The sequence below is a fragment of the Pteropus medius genome, unplaced genomic scaffold (genome assembly GCF_902729225.1).
Source record: "Pteropus medius unplaced genomic scaffold, Ma_sr-lr_union100, whole genome shotgun sequence".
In the NCBI taxonomy this organism is placed as follows: domain Eukaryota; kingdom Metazoa; phylum Chordata; class Mammalia; order Chiroptera; family Pteropodidae; genus Pteropus; species Pteropus medius.
In genome coordinates this window covers 38,833,561-38,852,687 of record NW_024351730.1, presented here as the reverse complement: position 1 = coordinate 38,852,687, position 19,127 = coordinate 38,833,561, and the positions used below count along the sequence as shown (strand labels likewise).

The window sequence follows — 19,127 nt, the reverse complement described above, 5'->3', positions numbered from 1 at the left end:
AAGCATTGATATAAGAGAGGACACCCAACAAACAATCTGATTTATTCCTTTATGAGGTCCTTATTTTTAAAACAAATTTAGACAAAGAGCAGTTTTTGAATGAAGTACAACTTCCAAATAATATTTAGGGGTAAACATAAAACACTGTCTTCCTCTTTTACCCCCCTGAAACATACTACAAGCTCTAGAAACTGCAGTTTTTTGAGGGGAAGTAGGGAGAAGTTAAAAAATAAGATTATTTGGAGTGAAGCCATGTAAGAGTATTTTCCCAAGAACTACTTGTATGTGTCTTTGAATGACAGTTTCATTATGTCATCGTGCCTTGTCCTATGCCCCAGCAATGGAAAATGGTGCAAGTAGATTCATTCAGAAAAGAGAAAAGAATTCAAGATTTTATTTTCTTTATGCCTAAAGCTTTTCCAGCTTGGAAGCCTTCTTCTCCTTACCTCTGTTTTTCAGTGGAGGCAGGGTGGGGTGCAGATCTTTATTACATTCATTCCGTTCTGTGCAGCATTCGATTGATCTTCTTTGATGAGGAATGGGAGTATCCTAAAATTGAACCCAAAGAGCTATTAGGGGTGTCCCCTAAACTTTGTAAATCACATAATCTGAAACTTAAAAAAATTAACACAATTTAGAGAATTCACTTAAAATTCTTACACAAATATGTTGAAAATATTGTTTTCTATCAGGTAATTTCTTTCAAATTACCATGTATTATCCTACTGCAATGTCTGCATTGCAACAAAATTGCTATTGCATCTGTAATAACCAGTGTGCCCAGCATAAACTGAGGAAGAAGGCTTGACTTAATGCAGTTAACTAAATTGGAATTTGAGCAATAAGATCTAATGGGTCACTAAGCCAGAAGTTAACAGCAAAGATAAAAATAATATTCAATTTTAAAATGAAGGGAGAATTGGCCCAATGAGAATGTTCAAATTATTTTCCAAATTACTAAAAACAGGCTAGTCAAAAAAAAAAGTTTTTGTTTTATCTTGCTTGAAACTTAACTGCTTGAAATCCAGCTAATGAAAGGTTACAGAGTAGAATCGAGTTATCTTCCTTACCCGACACTGAAAATCTGAGCCTTCTAGTCCTAGACATCCAGAAGTTACCACAGGCATCCCAGAATCATCTTCTTCTATCATTGTGAAACAATATCCATCTGTGCTAAAGACCAAACAGGTAAAGTCAGAGTGAGTGACTGAGAGTGAGAATATGAGAAGCGGGGCGGGGGGGGCAGGCTATGAGAAAAGGAAATAAAGATATTTATTATTTGTTGCATTACACATAAGAAGATCAAGGATCACTATAGGTTACAATCTATTAGGGGGATCTCAAAAATTCCTTTTCTTAAAATTGACTTAATTATCATAAAACATTTGGTAATAGCTTCTCTGTCCAGAAACTTGTGAGAAAGAAGGATACAGAATTTCCACATAACGTATACCATTAATAACCATCCACTCCAATTACTAAGCTCTTATTTTAGTCCTTTCCAAGGCTCACTTTCACAAATCCAGAAAAACAACTCCGTGAGGAAGGTCGTACTAGTCTAACCTTCTATATGAGGAAACTGAGGCTCAGAGAACCTGAAGACCATGCGGCTATTGAGAGGCATAGTAGAGGTTTGAACCCATGCAGGGGAACATTTATGCTGGTTCTACTTGCTCTGAGGTAGTGATATAAACTGATTTCTTACTAAGGCACACAAACTGAAAAGGGGTAGGCATTGGGATCAGCACATAGCAAGTGAGGTAACTAAAATTCTGACCTCTGCTTCTGGGCCAGCCTGTCATATGAAAACATCAAGCTTTGTTTTAAGTAGTTTGGACTTAAGTTGGGGGTGGTGTAAAGATAGACAACAGAAGGAAGAGGTTTTAACAAAATCATAGAAGGTAAAAAAAAACAATATTTTAAATTTCTGTATGTGATTTTAGATTTAAAAAGAACTTTCTTTTAGATTTAAAAAGAACTTTCTCTCTCACATTTAACCCTCTCAACAACAATTAGAAATAATATTATTTCTCTTTTACATATGGAGAAATTGAAGTTATGAGAGTCTAAATAAACTTATACAAGGTCGAAAAAGAAACAGTTACAGAATCAGGCCTTGAATCAAGGACCTCTTCTTGCTTCTTTCCCACACATTTTCTACTATCCCCTCCTGGGACTAAAAATGAAAAACAAGAACTACTTTTTATAGAACTATTTATAAACAGACATTACTGTCTTCACAAGTTTGAGTGATGAATGCCAGCAGACTCCCAATATAAGTCATAAACTCCGACTGCATGTACTAAGAAATAAATTACTAAAATATATCGCCATCTTTTTCTCATTTATGCATGCTCAGCAGCCAAGACAAATATCACAAAGCCGACCTGAAAAGTCGGGGAAGACAGTTCTGAGTAGTATTGGCTATGATTTGTGGGCTGGTCTGTTCTGTCATAGTGGCAGCAGCATTCTGCCATACATTAGCCCTTCAGTTATCATCAACACCCTTAGAATTGTTTACTTGGTTTATAAGCTTCAAGTGATCCAAAATACCTCAGTTTATAAGAAGTAGCACAGTAAAGTTCAAACATACTAATGAAAGGCTGGGAAAGGCCAATGATAAATCTCTGTTAGACTAACGTCAAATGCATGAATATTGTTGTGGAAGAAAGACCACCTCTGAACAGCCCATACTCTGAATTCTTTGGGAACTTTTTAGCCAATATACTGAGATTGCTATGAAGATCTAAGGCACGTAAACACTGAAGGCAATAAATAGAAGAGCTGTCCCTTAGAAATTTATTTTAAACGATATGAGCAAAAAATATCCATGTGATTTTTAAAAATTCCTTTCTTACACAGTGAGACTATTATATGTGTAACATATTTCTCATCAAAAATAAAATTCAGGAATTATCAGAAATAGTCATCTTAACTATTTGACATTAAGAATTCATAAATGCTGGAAAAGTCGATATAATATGTTAAATTAAAAAAATTAATTTCTCCTTAATCATTAGTTCCCCTTGCTCAAACTCTGAGTATATGGTAATGTATTTTTAGGCAAATTATAAAAATCAAGAATGAGAATAGAAAAAGCTGGTAAAGCTGTTGGCAAGTTACTGTTACAATATCCTAGGAAATATAGAAACATCAGTGAGAGTAAATTTAAGCTTTAAAAATACACTCCCTTGTCTGCAAAGAGGATGGAGATAAAATTATAAAGAGGGGATAGGGAGAGAGGGAGACCCTGAAGAAAAGAGCTGGTGTCCCGTTAGTCGTAAATTCAGATAAAAAGCAAATATTTGGTTGGAGTACATGCAAGAGGGTAAGATAATCATTTCAAGTGCATATTGTCTGCAACGAAGCAAAAACGATTTATAAGCTCACTGAAATTGCTTGCTAATCAGGGTTTGTTTACTGGAAACTACAGTACAATTATAGAAGCTTAAGAATTAGCTGGGAACTTTCAACTTTACAGTAGGCCCAAATGTAAACGAAATTGTGCTCCAGTCAGAAGTGAACAACTCCACCCGCCATTATGAGATGGCTGCTGAATGCCACAAAAGGCATTTAACTCTTACCATTGGCTTATCTGTACATTCTGCTGCCTGGTTGCCATGTTAAAGCTTAGTTTTGATATGTTTTATATATATTATTACCCTATTATTTCCAGAGTGTTGAAAGTGATAACAAGAAGAGATGAAGAATAATAAAGGAAACAAAAGTAGAAGTCATTTTATACAAAATTAAAAGTAGTGATATGTATACAAAAATGTAAGATCAATCATTCGATTCCAGTAATGATTATGAAAAAAAAAAAAAAAAGACAAATGTAACATTTCAAAATTCTGCCCTTGTGTTATAGGAAGGAAAAGTAATTGACAAAATAGAACAACAGTTGCATATCAAGATGATCAGTCATCAATACTGAAAAGCTTCTTAACATAATCTTAACTCATGAATAAGCAAAGCATTTGAGAATTTGAGAGTCACATGTGGTCAAAGTAGTGATAATGAAACTTTTGTTACACCACTTGGATGGTGCTACTGGTTCAAGGCTCCTTGAATCTATCCAATATTCCAAAAGCAAATGATTACCTGGAACATCTAGAAAGATTATCGGGGAATTAATTGCCTCAAGGGATTTTTGGCATGCCCAAGTGAACATTTCCTAACGAGAAAGAGGTACACCTGGCTTAAAGCTTTGAGGAACCAAGTGATACTCTTTTTAGGTGGTTGTGCATGGAGAGCCTGCAAGATGTGACTCTTATTTGTGGTCAAATGCATTTATAAATAACATTTTGGCCCCCAGTTTGTTCATTAGTTCTTATAGGATGGTTGGAAACCAATTTCATAATGTCGAAAATTGCACTGACAACATCCTTATTTAAGGTGCTCTACTTTTTATTTTATTTTAGCAAGTGCAGTGTTTACAAGGTTTATTGAAATCTTAGTCCCTTTAACTCTATTCTTCCACTATTCCTTCCTGTTTCTCTATTGCAAACCCCAGGGTTGTTCAGAAACATCACCACCACAGTTGAGAAGGGATTACTGTAGAACTTTTCTTCTAACAATTTTAAATCTTTGTAAAGATTAATTTCATTATAAAATATATATTTTTTAAGTATGAGTTCAAAAGAGGTTATCTCCCCTGCTCAATCAAGGTGACAGGAAATTTTAAAGCATTATTAAAATTAAAAATTATTAAATCACTTAAAAATTATTATTTAATTATAAATAGTTTAAAATTTTGCTCTTAACAAAAATTAATTATAGAACTGGATATCCTCTCAAGTGCATGTGCTCATAAGGATTAATAGCTCTCTTGACTGATCAATATGTGTTCCAATATTTTTTCAGTATGTGAGAGATACCAGAAGTCTTAAACATTTTTCAAACTTCTTTAACTTTTCAGTCAGAATAGATTTGGAAAGGCTGCTTGATTTTAGGTCATTTATAAATAAGTCCTTGAAATCATTCTGTCTTCTAAAATAACTATTTCACATTCGAGGGAATAAAGTTTTCAATGTTTTCTGTCATGGGTAAATTCAAAGATAAGTACAACTTTTAGATTTGCTATTTAAATCATGTGGATGTTAGTTAACTAAACCTGCTAAAAGCTACTTAGAACTTTGTTAACAGTAGTTCATTTTACAAACATGTATTGAACACACTATTACTCAGTCATAGATGCTGAGAATGCAAGAGGGAGGGAGATGCAGGCTTTGCTTTGGTGGAGCTACTAGTCTAGGAACGAACACCACTGATCCAGGGAGAGAGAAAGTCACTCAACTTCAAGGGGCAGGAATAGTAATCATAAGCTGGTCAAGTGTTTTACACTTACTGGGAAAAAAAGGCAAAGAAGAATGTTGGGCACCAGTAATTACCAAAGTGATAGAATCCTAAGGTTTATATTGTTTTATTTTTGTTTGTTTCCTTATCATCTTAACTGGGTGGATTCTTATAGTAGTGGAGGGAAAGAGGGTAAAATCTATATGGCTACTACCATTCCCCTTCTCTGGCTTTTTCTCTAAGAGGTCATAGTCCTGGGGAACGGTGAAGTTACGACCTTAATGATAAAGTTACAATGTGAAAAATGCTTTTTTATTACTTTATCCTCAAGAATATGTAGCTATCATACATCCTCTTCTGGCAGCCATGCTAAGTGATTTAGCATTTTGTTCATTTTTTTTAGATGAGGTATGACTATTTTTGAATTTGTCTCAATTTTTATATTCGTCAAGCATTTGTATATTCTCACTCCCACCACCCTGTGCAGGTACTCTCACTACCTCTCACCTAGACTGCTCCAAGAATCTTCTAGTAGAATTCCCCCATCCTCTCTCTGTACTCTACCTGTTCTGTACAGTACTGCCTGATAAATCTTAATATTTTTCTTCTCTTCTCAATTATATCTAATGGTTCTCTATGTATAACTTTAAAGAGCCCTACACTACTCACTTTCTATTAAGTCTAACGACAAATGAGCCCATTTCACATTCTCATTTATGACTAACGAGAGGCACAAAAGGAGTTATTACTTGTAAAAGCCTTCAGAAGCAAATTTGAAATCACAGCCTCTTCCAACTAAATTTCAAGTACTAATGCAGGACTCACCATTCTTGTAAGTGCAATGGTTTGAACTTGACATCTTCTACTGAAAAAAATGTTCAATATTCAGATGGCCTGGGCAACAGTGGAATAAACTAGATGCAGTGGAAGATGTACAAACAAGTAAGAACGATGTGTACCCTGAGACCTCGAGTCTGGAGCACCTGTCTGAATACTCACACCCCCAGTATTCAGCAAGAGGTTTAAAAGCCCTATATCAATACGAATTTTGTAAAAAGACTCACAGACCCTAAGTGTTTCTCTCTACCTTCTGTGACTCTTAAAAGTGCAGTCGGAGACTTATTTAATTCCTCATATAGGCAGCCTAGTGTCAACTGCACATCCTTCAGGCCAATATCCAATGTGATTTATTATACTTATAAACCCTAAATATTGCCTAGGCAGGAGAATTCCTGGTCAAAAACCAAACAAGATAAATTAGAAAGTACTTACAATTATCTCTGGAAAGAGTAAAAAATAATTATTTAGAAATGGATAGACTTGTGTGAGGGAGGGGAAGAGCCTGAGAGAGGTGATGAGACAAAAATGACTACCACAGACCAAGTCAAGTAAGACAAGGAAAGATTGATAAAGTGGGATCGGGTAATACAGAGTAAAAAATAAACAAACAAGGCTGAGATTACACTTGATAGGACAGGAAAATAAGGCAGAACATTGGCATGGTGAAAGTCATGTAAAAAGAGGGATTCAAGGAGACTTGACCATGTTCCGGGCATGTAGTGATAGCCTGCAGGAACCGAATCTGGAACTGGAATGGGAAAAATTAACGGTGCAAAGTACTGCCCCGAAAGATATTTAGAAGATAGATATTATCTTGGGAGAGACAGGACAATGGCATCATCCCTTACTTTGAATTACAAATACTAAAAAAGGCTCTAACACTGCATTCAGCATGACATATTTGCCCTACATCCTCTAATATGCACGCCGCTATTTCTGCACCAGATAGGAAACGAGGCCAAGTATGACTTTGGCCTTGTTGTTGGCTGGTAAGGTGATTGATGGTACTCAGGAAGAGTTTAAAAACCCTCTAAAGTTTGCACATGGTCTCTGATATATTATGTTGGATTTCAGAATGTCTTTTAAGCATGATGCACTCTTGATTTGTCTCCAGGAAAGTGGGAGTGGTAATGAGCATGAGGTTTACCTAGGACCCCCAGCTTGGCTAAAATCTACTTAGTACAAGGCCCCAGGCAAGACAGCTTAGACCGGCCCTTATCTAAACCTCTAGCAAGCACACCTTTGTCTTCAGAACTGTTTACCTCAGAGGGCAAGATTGAGTGCAGTATTAAGCAAAGTGTGTTCACTTGAAGGTCAGCAAGCTGCCTGTTACTGGTCTGTGAGGAGGTTCATACAGAAATCAAAATTTGTATAGCAGTAAATTTAGCTCTGTTGAACCTAAATAATGGAAAATAGAAAAAATGGAACAGTAATTTGTAAGTATTTTAAAATTTGTTTTTCTAATTAGCTTATAATTCATTTTCATTGTACTTTAGAAAAGTGTCAGTGTACAACTTATTGTGGGGGAGCTTATCTTACAACTGAGATACCTTGAGAAGTACTGATTTGGAGGTCAACAAGCATGGGGCTCACAGAAAGGGAGGCAGAAACGCCTGGATTTATTCTAGGTCTTATGGCACAGGAACAGAAGCAGCCCCTGTGAGTCATCCATGATGGATCTCAGCGCACAGGAGACTCAGCTGGAGTCAATACCACATTAACAAAATGGATGTGCATTTTATCCAAGTGAATATTTGCTCCCTTGAGAACCAGTGTCAGGGGTTGCCTGATGGTTAAGGATTCAGAACTTTGGAATTTTGGCCATGATTTTTTTCATCATATTGGCATGAACAGTGACCTAGTGAAAATTACCAAACCCCTCAGAGCCTCAGATTTCTCACCTAAAATATAGATAATGTTACATTCTTTATAGGAATGCTGTGATGATTAAAGATAGGTGAAAGTAAACATGCCAGTTTTTATAAAAAGCTCAATAAATATTAGTCTTTCTATTCGAGTCAATAAGTTAACTGATTCATGTTGACTGTCATTGTACACTTGTTTCTTTGAGGGGTTCCATTTTTATTACTATTTTTGTTTTGGTTGTATTTTTGTTTTCTTTTCTTTGCTTCATAAATCAAAAATTGGAAACCATATAATTCACAACCCATTCCAATCTGGCTTCCGTCTCTACTTCCACATTAAATATTTCTAAACTACAGTTATTAAGGTCAATACATATGATTGCTATATTTCAGTTCTTATCCTATTTAACCTCTAATGGCATCCCAAACAGTCAACCTTACTTCCTCTTTCTACAAACTTGGCTTCAATGACACTGCTTTACTGCTAATTCTGAGTCTCCTGGGGAGAGCCTCCCTTACCTAAGCATTAAATGTCTCAAAGCTTAGTCCTACTCTGGTAGATTAGATTGTTTTATTATTATTCAATTTGTCATGCCCCACCCAAGCCACAGTTTCTCCTTGGCTTTGAGCTTGACTATGACTCTTGATTTGGTAAACAGAATGTTAGAGGACATGACACAGAAGCTTTAAGAGGTTGCTCCCTCACACTCAATGTGTGAAAGAGTATGCTCTGGGTAGCTGCTGGTCCAAGAAGAATGAAGACACATAGAGCAGGCCTAAACTCAAGAGACAGCTTGAAGCCAAACCCACCCAATCCAGCAGAGACCAACACAGCTACAGCCCACTTGTAGACCCAGGAATAAAATATAAATGCCTTTAATTCTAAGTCACTGTGATTTTGAGATTGTCTGTTTCACAATAAAAACTAACTAATGTTCTTCTCACTCTGTACTCTCCCCGCAACCTCTTATCTGAGCCCCAAATGTATATCCTATTGACTATTCTTTGATATCGCCACTTGAATGTATCCAAAGTCTTAAAGTCAGCATGTCCAAATTGGAACTTGATCTTCTGTCCTCCTTTATTAAAAAACTTTTATTTTATTAAAAAACTACACTATACATCTAAATGTACATCCAGAATCTTGTGAAGACTCTCTTGGTTCCCTCTCATACCCAATTCATCAACACAAAACTTTCCTTCTAAGTATTTATTTCTCTAATTTCTCTAATGCAATCCAATTCTCTTCTGCACTAGCACTACCCTAGTCCAAAATCATTTTCTCTTATATGAATTGACTTTTCAATTTCTCTTTCCTAGCTGTCTCTAATATATTCAATATTTTGCAACAAAGAAAATTTTTCAATAGTGTTCTAATTTGATCACATTAATCTCTACTGCTATTCCTGCTTAAACACCCCCTTTGATGGCTTCCCAGTGCTCCTAGATATAAGACCAACATTCATAATATAGGCCATAAGTAATCTTTCCTTGATCTCTAGGCTTAACTCTTTCCACAGCTCCTCCTATACCCTGTACCCTAGGAAAACCAGTCTTCTTTGAACTTGCCAAGCTTTTCCTTCCCACTACAGAGAATTTACATTACAGTTAACCCTGCCAAAACACTTTCTTCCAAATCAGCTTAGGATACTTCAATGGCCTGTAAGGAAAACAGGACAAAATATTTGAAACTGGATAATTCTGGAAAGCCTGAACATATGATCACCAGAACTGTGGCTCAAATGACACATAGAGATTTATTCTTAATTACTGCAGACTCAGACAAAATAGTAAACTAACCTCTAATACACTTCCTCCTGCTAACTTTCTTCAGGAAACTTTGTAAAATTCCTGATACTTACTCTATTTACTACAAAGTGTTTCCCAGAAAATACTGTCCGATCTTTAGAATCATTTTACCTTCAGGACTCAGTGACCCCAACCTCGTTCTATCATATAAAAGCCAAGTTCCAAGACCTTTCTGGGTCCTGAATCCCTTATGTCTAAAGGTAAGAAATAAGCATTTCCTACCATGCTGAGCTGTTTTACTGATTAAATGAGATCTAAATTTATTAATACACCTAACTTTCCTGTGTCATTCCATTAGTATATATTTCTTAGGCTATATATTTCATGATAGACTGGTAAACTCAGATTGTACTTCAAAAGAAGCTTAAAAACAAAAAAGTTTTTAGAAAGAAAAAAAAAAGCATTCAACTCATCTTCATGCTCCTTCCTGGATAATGAGGCCCCAAATGGCTACCCAGATACTCTGCCTGGACTTCAAACCTGGCAGCCCATCTCCCTGTTTGGGTCCATTACCCTTCTTGAAGCTGATTCTGCTTCTCTAATATTTTAACTTCTGAGACATGCACTTGTTTGGTCAAATCAGCCACTTCTCCCTGGGCACGCCCTGGCCTCATTAGTCTATGCCTCTGTTGTCCTTGTCCCGAGGAGTAAAAGTCAATATAGTGACCAGCAAAATGGATGTTGTTGCATGAAGATGCATAAAGAAGAAAGAGGCAAATAGTCCAGTTTCAAATATTAGACAGTATCTATACAACATGATAATCTACTAAGGAGCTTATTCTTTAGGACTTTGACAATGTCTTTCCCATCGTCTGGACTCACATAAGCTCTCTCACTACACTGCTTCCCAGAGTCAGTTTATAAATATTCCTAGCATCTTAGGTGTCCTTTCCAAAATACGAATAGCATCAGTATGATAAATGGTTTGAAAAAAACCCTGATACTCTCTGCTGCTGAATTTATTTTGGAGACAAGGTCTTTTGAAAGAAAATAACTGGTTTTTGCTCCAGGACCTGGGATCAGTACTCTATGTTAGTGAATGTGTGGTGTTTGTAGGGAGGAAGAAGAATCTCAGAGAACCATTCAGGGCAAAATGCAACACAATACAGGCACAGCTCTGAGAGGGAGTAGGGTTAGGCACTGTTCCCCAAAATGTGCTCTTGGAAGCAACAGTCTGCAATGCTTTAGTCCAAAAAGTATGACTTCCTGTTAAAACTAGGTTTAAATAATTATATGACCAACCTGCAAATATTGTTGACCGAATCTTCTGGACAATGATGGTGGCATTTACAACGCAAGATCTTTGGGCGAGGTGTGGGGGCTGTACTCTCGCCATCCTCTTTCTTGGTGCCCACATTTAATTTTCCTGAACTTCGCAAAAGCATGTTATCAAGGAATTTTGCTGAAAAGAAGAAAGAGTAAGAGTGTAAGTATATGTGGGAGAGCCCAGCCAAAGTCTTTTGTCCAAAGAATAATGTGACATCAAATAAAATATTAAGTATTCATGATAATTAAAGATTTAAACAGAAAACAGATATTCTGTTTGTTTCTGAAACTAAAAATTATGCTTTCTATAACAAGTAGATTACATAATTATAGATAACAAATATAACTATATGTCTCACATAGAATACAGAAGTTCTCATAATCCTTTCAGGATAGTATTTATACATTATAATACTTGTATTTGATTGAGTGCATGGAGGTCAATAAGACATTATTATATAGGTTATCTCTACACCGTATGGGAATTTGTGGGTAAATATTATTCTCATTTTCAGATGAGAAAATTAAGACTCGAAGTTTAAGTGATTTTACACAGCTAATAAATCATGAAGCCAGCATTTAAACCCAGATTGTTTGTGTCCTAAAACTCTCTTGACAGCAGTCTCTTTACTTTAGGAGTCTCTTTACTTGAGATGTATATATTTTTAAAGAAATTATGAGAAATCTTTAATCTGAAAAATTACATAGGAAGATGAAAACTTAGTTATAACTAAGACGTATTTCAAAAGATACATCTTCTCCATCAGCTTTTGCATGTGAAAGTGCCTACCTATATTAGTGACAGTTCTGCATCTTTGATGAAACACACTATAGAATATGATCTCTATAGCTTCATTATTTACCAGTTGGTCGATCTCAGATAACTTTAGAAATAATCTCATTAGGTCTCATTTCCTTACCCTTAAAATGGAGATAATATAAGCACCTACCTCATGTCAAAACCTTAGAATAGTAATATTTGATAAATGTTAGCTAATATTATTAAAAGAATAATTTTTTTACATTTTAAATAATAAGACAATGTTTCATTAAAATAGGTTGATATATCACTGAGTTTTCATATTTTCCTTCTTTACCACTACTTTTGGATAGTACCTATACTTGAGAAGGCGGCATGCATGAATTGATACCTATTATGTTTCCAGGCATTGGAATGAAATCTCTCATACAGGTTATGTCACTGCACAAATTGTCACCCAGAGCACTGTTTGATTTAAAATCTCTCAAAACACATCCAGCTTGCCTATAATTAAATCAAAATTTCAACAAAAATATTATTTAAAAGATTGTTAGGCTAAAAAACGAAATTCTAGATCAAAGTGCAATGTACAGTATAGATGTATACAATGTGCACGTGTTACTTTTTAAAACAGCAAATAGATGCCTCTAGCCTTTGGTTACATCTGACAATGAGAAGTTTAGAAAAAGAGCTGTGATTTTTCCTGATTTTCTGTATGGTAAGCTAATTAGATGAATTCTCATTCTCAATATTACTAACTTTATAACCTGAATTACCGCAAAGTAACACAAAGTGGTGAAAATAAGATATTTAAAACTTATTATATCCTGCTTCCCTCCATACCAGACCCTATCTCTTTGAAGTTTTAAATAAAATAATAAAACTCATTTATTATGCATATGTTTACTTAGCAAATACGTATTAGCTGTCTACCCTGTTCCAGACACAGCCTGTAAGTAGGATGAACTAAAGGTACACAGAATTTATCATTTGGTAGGAAAAGTTATTAATAAAATATTTATACAGAATGGTCTACATTATAAAGCAAATATCTCATACTGTTGGAAATTAGGTGTCACTTTGTAAGAAACATTTTAAAGGAGTCATGATTTTCTCACATTTAAAATTTATATAAATTACAGAATTACATAAAATTCAGCTATAAGAAGGTTCTTTGCAATATTGCTTATAACAATCCACATTTAAAACAATAGGAGATAAATTAGATCTCTAAACTGAGATTCCTATGTGGCCATTAAAATGTTGAGGTGGAAATACATTTATTTATAAGAAAGAACATTAAAATATAATTTTTGTTGAACAGAGTAGATTTCCAAGGTATTTTAATTGTAAAATATCATACAATAATAGGAAAAGAGGCTAAAAGATGAACCTATAATAGAAAATAGATTGAGAAAAGACACTAGCAGTAAAAACCTAGAAAGCAGAAGGACGTTCAGAAACTGACTTAACAAAACCAAGAATGCTGATCCTAAGCCAAAGGTGGGGAGAAGCCAAAAAGCAAAATAATTTTACCACTCAACCCCCAAAAGGCCCCAGAGTAGTACCACAAGTTACTTTTAGAAGTGAGAGTGAAGGGAGTATTGAAAACAGGAGGCTTAAATCTATCTTAGAAGTCACAAGAGCTTCAGCTAAACTTTCTCAGTCCCTACGGGTGAGTAAACCTTCATTCTCCACCTCTGCAGAAGACTAGAAGGGTAAATCTGATATACACAGCATTGAGATGCCATCCCTACTTTCTCGTTTTACCATCAAGGTGAGGGACTACGGGAAACCAAGCATAGAGGCAGGTAAGAGTACCACAAACACTCAGTGAACATTTACTGCAAACACACAGTGAACATTTACACTGGGTGTTGACTCCTTCCATCCTCCCCACCTACATGGTTTCCAGAACTCAATATAGTCTGGCTTATGCTTTCCTTATTCAGGAATCTGACCAGGTCATGAACAAGCAGAATATCTAAAGGCAGGGAAACTGGGAATTTCTCAGTGAAACAGTCTTGTGACATTATCCTACAGTGAGGCCCACTGGTGAGAAGATCTACCCAGAATTCTCAATCAGCTTTCATAGTGCTTCTTTCTCTTACACATAAGCGACTAATTCAGGGTCATTAGATAAATGAAGAAAGCCTTAAACATCGAAAGCTGAGAACAAAACAAATACACAGACAAAAGCCCCTTGAAAGCAAATAAAAACTTACAAACTATTACCAATACTCTCAGCTTTGTAAAAAATATATTACAGCAATGAAATAGGAACATGTTGCTATAAGAAGGGAATAACAAGAAAATCTAAATACATGATTGCATAAGTGAAAATCTCAGTAGGTGAGGTGAAAGATAAAGATTAGGAAATCTCCCAAAATGTAGAAAACAGAGAAGAAAAACTTACGTAAATTAAAACATCAATCCAGAAAATTTAACAACTGAATAATAATAGTTCTAGAAAGAGAGACTTGAGAAAATAGAGGGGATGAAATCATCAAATAAATAAATCATGCAAGATTCCCATAACTGAAAATCCTGATCTTCTTAGTTTGAAAGGACCTATAGAGGATATGAATACACTCACACCAAGGTATGCTATGTAAAATTTTATAAGGCAGCAAAGGAGCGTTTAAGTTTAGAGCAAGAGTGAGAGAGAAATTAATACCTGGGAGAATTATAAATTGAACATGAGGGCAGGAAAAAAGCATTTTAGGTTTTTCAAGGTCTCAAAAGTTTACCTCCATGTACATTTCTCAGAAAGTTATTCAAAGAGATGCTCCGCTCAAATGAAGGTATAAATAAGAGAACAGAATATATTCCTGCTACTAGGAGACCCAACCCAAGAGAAAAGTGAACTTACTCTCAAGATAATGGTAAAAGGGGATCAATAAGATGAGAACTATGCACTGGGCCTACGGGATAACCAGACCTAACTGAAAGATTCCAGAAGCGATATCTCCAAGAAGTGGAAATTATGAGAATAACTCATGTATTTTCAATTTAAACTGAGAATTCAGAAACGAATTTGTGGTGGGAACATAGGAAACCAAGAAAACAAATAACATTTTAACTGCTAATATATATATAAGATGGAGGACAGAAATATGTGTGTATACAGTGAGGGTGAAAGTCATAAAAGAAAGCTAAATCCTTACCTTCGACAGTGGGAAGTCAAAAGTGATGGCTACCATTGAATAATCAAGAGGTAGCAGTACAATTATTTCTTTAGAAATATGAAAGAAAATTCCAAAAGAAAGAACGTAAAGTGGTGTAGATGTAGTTGCAACTGGAGAGATGAGTTGGGAGGATCCTTTTTTTAAAAGCCTCTTTAAACTATGTTACAAGAAAAAATAGCAAGCTTTAAAATAATATATTTCATATGATGATCCCACTGTAGCTTGTGTGTGCATGTGTGTGTGTAAGAGATAAATGGGTAGAAGGAGTCACACCTATATGGATATTGATAAAATATATAAAGATTCTACTTCCAGTAGGAAAATATAATTATCTCTCAGGGATTATGAGTTTTGAAGTTTGAATCGCGAAATGTTCAGTTTACATTCACAAGTGCCATAATTCCTGTTTCTACGTCAGCATGGACCTACAGAGTAGTAACAGATAATAGTTGGAGCTATTTAAAAACATTTGCAAATTCCTTCTTAGTTTAAACAGAGAAGTAATTAGTCTCATATTCTGGTGTGGAATAAAGAATATCAGTGAACAAAGAACTAGGAAATAAAAAAAAATATATAGCCAAGAAAAAGGAACTTCCCTAGCTAGTCTTCATTATGGGATTCACCACTAGACCAATAAACAGGGTGTGGTATTAACACCAAATCCATTTTTGGTTACAACAGTTTGTGTGGTATGTACATGTGCTTAAAAGTGTGGTAAACCTACACACCTCGTTCTATATTGCAAGTTATCAACAATCTATTTCCTGGTATTTTGTAGGACATTCTAAGTTCACTACCTCAGTTATTATTAAGAAAAGATACCTGAATCTGGTAGCTCCAAGCAATCTAGTCAACTCCTGGCTCTCAAACACTGGAGAAATCAAGAGCAAGCCATTCTTTTTATAAAGATTGTGCACATGAAATATTGTTGCATAATCTTTTAAAAATTACTTAATACTTTAACATGTAGTTGAAATATATATTATTTTACCAGAAACATATTCACAAAAACAAAAAGCTAAGAAAAGCATGGCTAGCTCACAACAGAGACACGATTTCTATAAACTGAGTTAGATGACATCCTGAATAAGTACGTAAGGTTGCCTTACGACAATGTGGCCTAAAAAAGTAAAAGTAGTGAGATTAAAAAAAAAAAATGATTGCTTTTAATTGACATTATTAAATAAGTGGATGATTAAATGCAAATTTGAGACACTGTGGAAAGTTCTTCACTTGCTTTTGCCGAAATAAGCAAATCAAGGGAATATCTTATGTAAAAGTGTGCAACCATACTTAGGCGTCAATTAACCTATATGTATTTAATTCTTTGTGAAATGAAAATCATTATCACACAATTCACAACATTTTCAATCACCAGATAAAAGTAAAGTAATTAAGTGATAATTTGGACATTAACAGACAAAGAGGAAGAGAAGCAGAAGCGGCAGAATAAAACAATCTGATAGACTCACCTTAAAAGCTAAGAATACCATTAAAAAGAAAGACTATAAGATCTTATTGAGGGCTAGTCTACATTTGAGAAAAAGGGCCAGTGAGAAATTGGACTGTTTTATCTACTGTTATAATGATGAAAAGGGATTTATAAAAGGATCACTTTAATATAAAGTCATACTAAATTTGTACAAAATTCAGCCCCACAAAAACAAGACAGAATACATTAGCTAAAGCATGAAGAAAGGCAATTACATGCATATACAAAAAATAATCATTTTATAAAAACATGAATTTAGCCAGATAATAATGATACTGAAATAAGAGCTAGAAGGAAAGACAAAGATATGTATCTATGATAAATATGAACATCCAGATGAAGAGTAGAGCGGCAATAATGAAGATATAACCCACATATCAGATGTCTAATTAATGTCTAATGTCTAATTATCACAATGTGTTTTTCACATTTTATTATATTTTTAGTATTTGAAACAAGAGAAAGGAAGAATTTAAAATATAATCAAGTTAGATTTAGTCAGCTCATTCAAAAATGTAAAATTTTTAGATATGTGACTTGATTTTGTGTTAAATTTTATATGAAAGAAGGCTAATCATTGAAAGCAATTGGAAGATGACTATTAAAGAAACATTAAGTATAATTTAGTATACTGAATTTTTTAAATCAATAAGTGAAATCTTTAAAAGAAAATTTTCCACCAAGGAAAGCTAAATAGTGAATGGTTTCTACTTAATTAACTTAACTTAAAAAGAATTTCAACAAAATTGTTTCTTCCCAATAGCATTCTAGGCAATTATGGCTTTTTAAATGTTTAACAATACAATTATAAATAAACCTGACAGAAAAATGTAAGGAAAAAAAGATTGAGAAAAGTCAGACTGTCTAGAAATTTCTTAGGAATAACTACTATACCGAATAAATCACTCTTTAGGAACCCATTCCATATTTTAGTTCCCTTCCTCTTTCCTACACTCCCTTCTCTCTCTCTCCCTCCTTCCCACCCTCCCTCTTTCCTTGTGTGTTTCTCTCTCCCACTCCTCTCCCCCAACTCCCTCCCCAATTTGAGCTTAATAGTTTGAACCCAGACTTCAGATGCTGCTGGGTTAGTTTAGCTGGTTGTATTATAGTTATACCAGGAAGTGAACTATCCAAATTACCAAGATAACAAAAAGTAGGGCACGTGGAAGCCAATCTAAAATTAGGTCTCATTTTTTCACAGAACCACTAGATTTAAGGGAACAAATGGACCAGAAAATCACTTCTAAACCTGTGTGTGTGTGTGTGTGTGTGTGTGTGTGCTCTTAATGAACCACAACTAAATTATATTTCTTATGATTTTCATATATGAGATAGATTTATAGATTTCCAGGCAAATTAATCAAACTTCATAAAATAACCTAATGATCGTCATGCAATAATATGACTTCCAATCAATTATAAAGGTTAAATAGAGTTATTTTCCTTGACTATCTTGAATATCTTTTATTGGATACATATTATACTCATATACATGTTTTCAACTATTTTGTATATATTTGTATATAGTTATATACAAGTTTTCTATGGCATCTCTTCTGTAAGTTAGGAAGTAAGGCAGAGTTTCTTTAAACTACTTATTTCAAACTAGTGGACAATTATTAGCTGGAAGCCTGGTATAAACACAATAAAATGTATATATGCATATACTTAATAAATGAGTTTATTTTTAAAACATTTCTATATTTTTATATTATGGACTCTTCCGTATGGTTTTTACAGAAAAATGGAACAAGGTTATTACACAAAAATCAGAAAACACAAAACAAAAGTAAAATGTAAAAAAAATTTTATAATAGTAATAAAACTCAGCAACAAATAAATTTTAATTTCTATATTCATCTATTACATCATAAAATATGTTTTAGCTATATTAAATTTTAATTATGTTTTTCTCAGTAACATTTTTATCATTTCAAAAATACCATGAATAAACATTTTAAGTTTTTGATACAAAAGATTGTTTTATATGTCATAGTGAAGAAATATCAGAATGCACTGCCACATTAAAATACGTAGAGAACAATCTTTATGAACAACAGAGGTAATTCAATACATTACACAGTATGCTTAGAAATGAATTTGAGTCTTCAAAATTCATTGAAAAATGACATGATTATTTTGTGCCACAGGATCTACTAGTAATCGATTTGCCTTTCTTCATTTTCCTTTTTACTTTTTTTAACTCTCTGAATACCTCAAGAATTAACAAAATTTTGAGTGTCTTCCCTGTTCTATCCCCTCTACACCAGAGGGCAGGCAAGGAGCAAGAAGAGAAATTGAAACTTTTATCACATTCATTTGCACTTAAGTATTTTGGGCAAAAAGAGTAGTGGAAGAAATTTCCAAAGTACTGAACTGGCCAGCAATGCTTTGGGAATGATCCATTCTAATCCAATTCATATTGTTATGAAAATAAATAATGTGAATCAATACCCATTTCCTTTGTCAACCAAAACTGGTTTAAGTATATTGCTTAAAAACAAAAGTCTATAATACACAGGAATAAAACTTGAATCAGACCTTTTAAACAATATTAATTTTTCAAATAACTTCTAGTTATCTTAAATAGTGTGTTTAATAACTTTTATTTT

General features: G+C 34.3%; 1 protein-coding gene across 9 annotated transcripts in view; it reads right to left on the bottom strand.

The window, feature by feature from the left end:
* Window positions 1–19,127, bottom strand: part of BMPR1B (bone morphogenetic protein receptor type 1B) — a 332,744-nt gene that overhangs the window by 38,325 nt on the left and 275,292 nt on the right. For all 9 annotated transcript variants that reach the window (XM_039845744.1, XM_039845752.1, XM_039845745.1 and 6 more), the window contains 3 exons: window positions 11,052–11,211; window positions 1,071–1,173; window positions 447–549 (listed from right to left, as the gene is read on the bottom strand). In XM_039845744.1, the coding sequence (XP_039701678.1) occupies window positions 447–549; window positions 1,071–1,173; window positions 11,052–11,211 (366 nt within the window). The remainder of the gene's footprint in view (window positions 1–446; window positions 550–1,070; window positions 1,174–11,051; window positions 11,212–19,127) is intronic.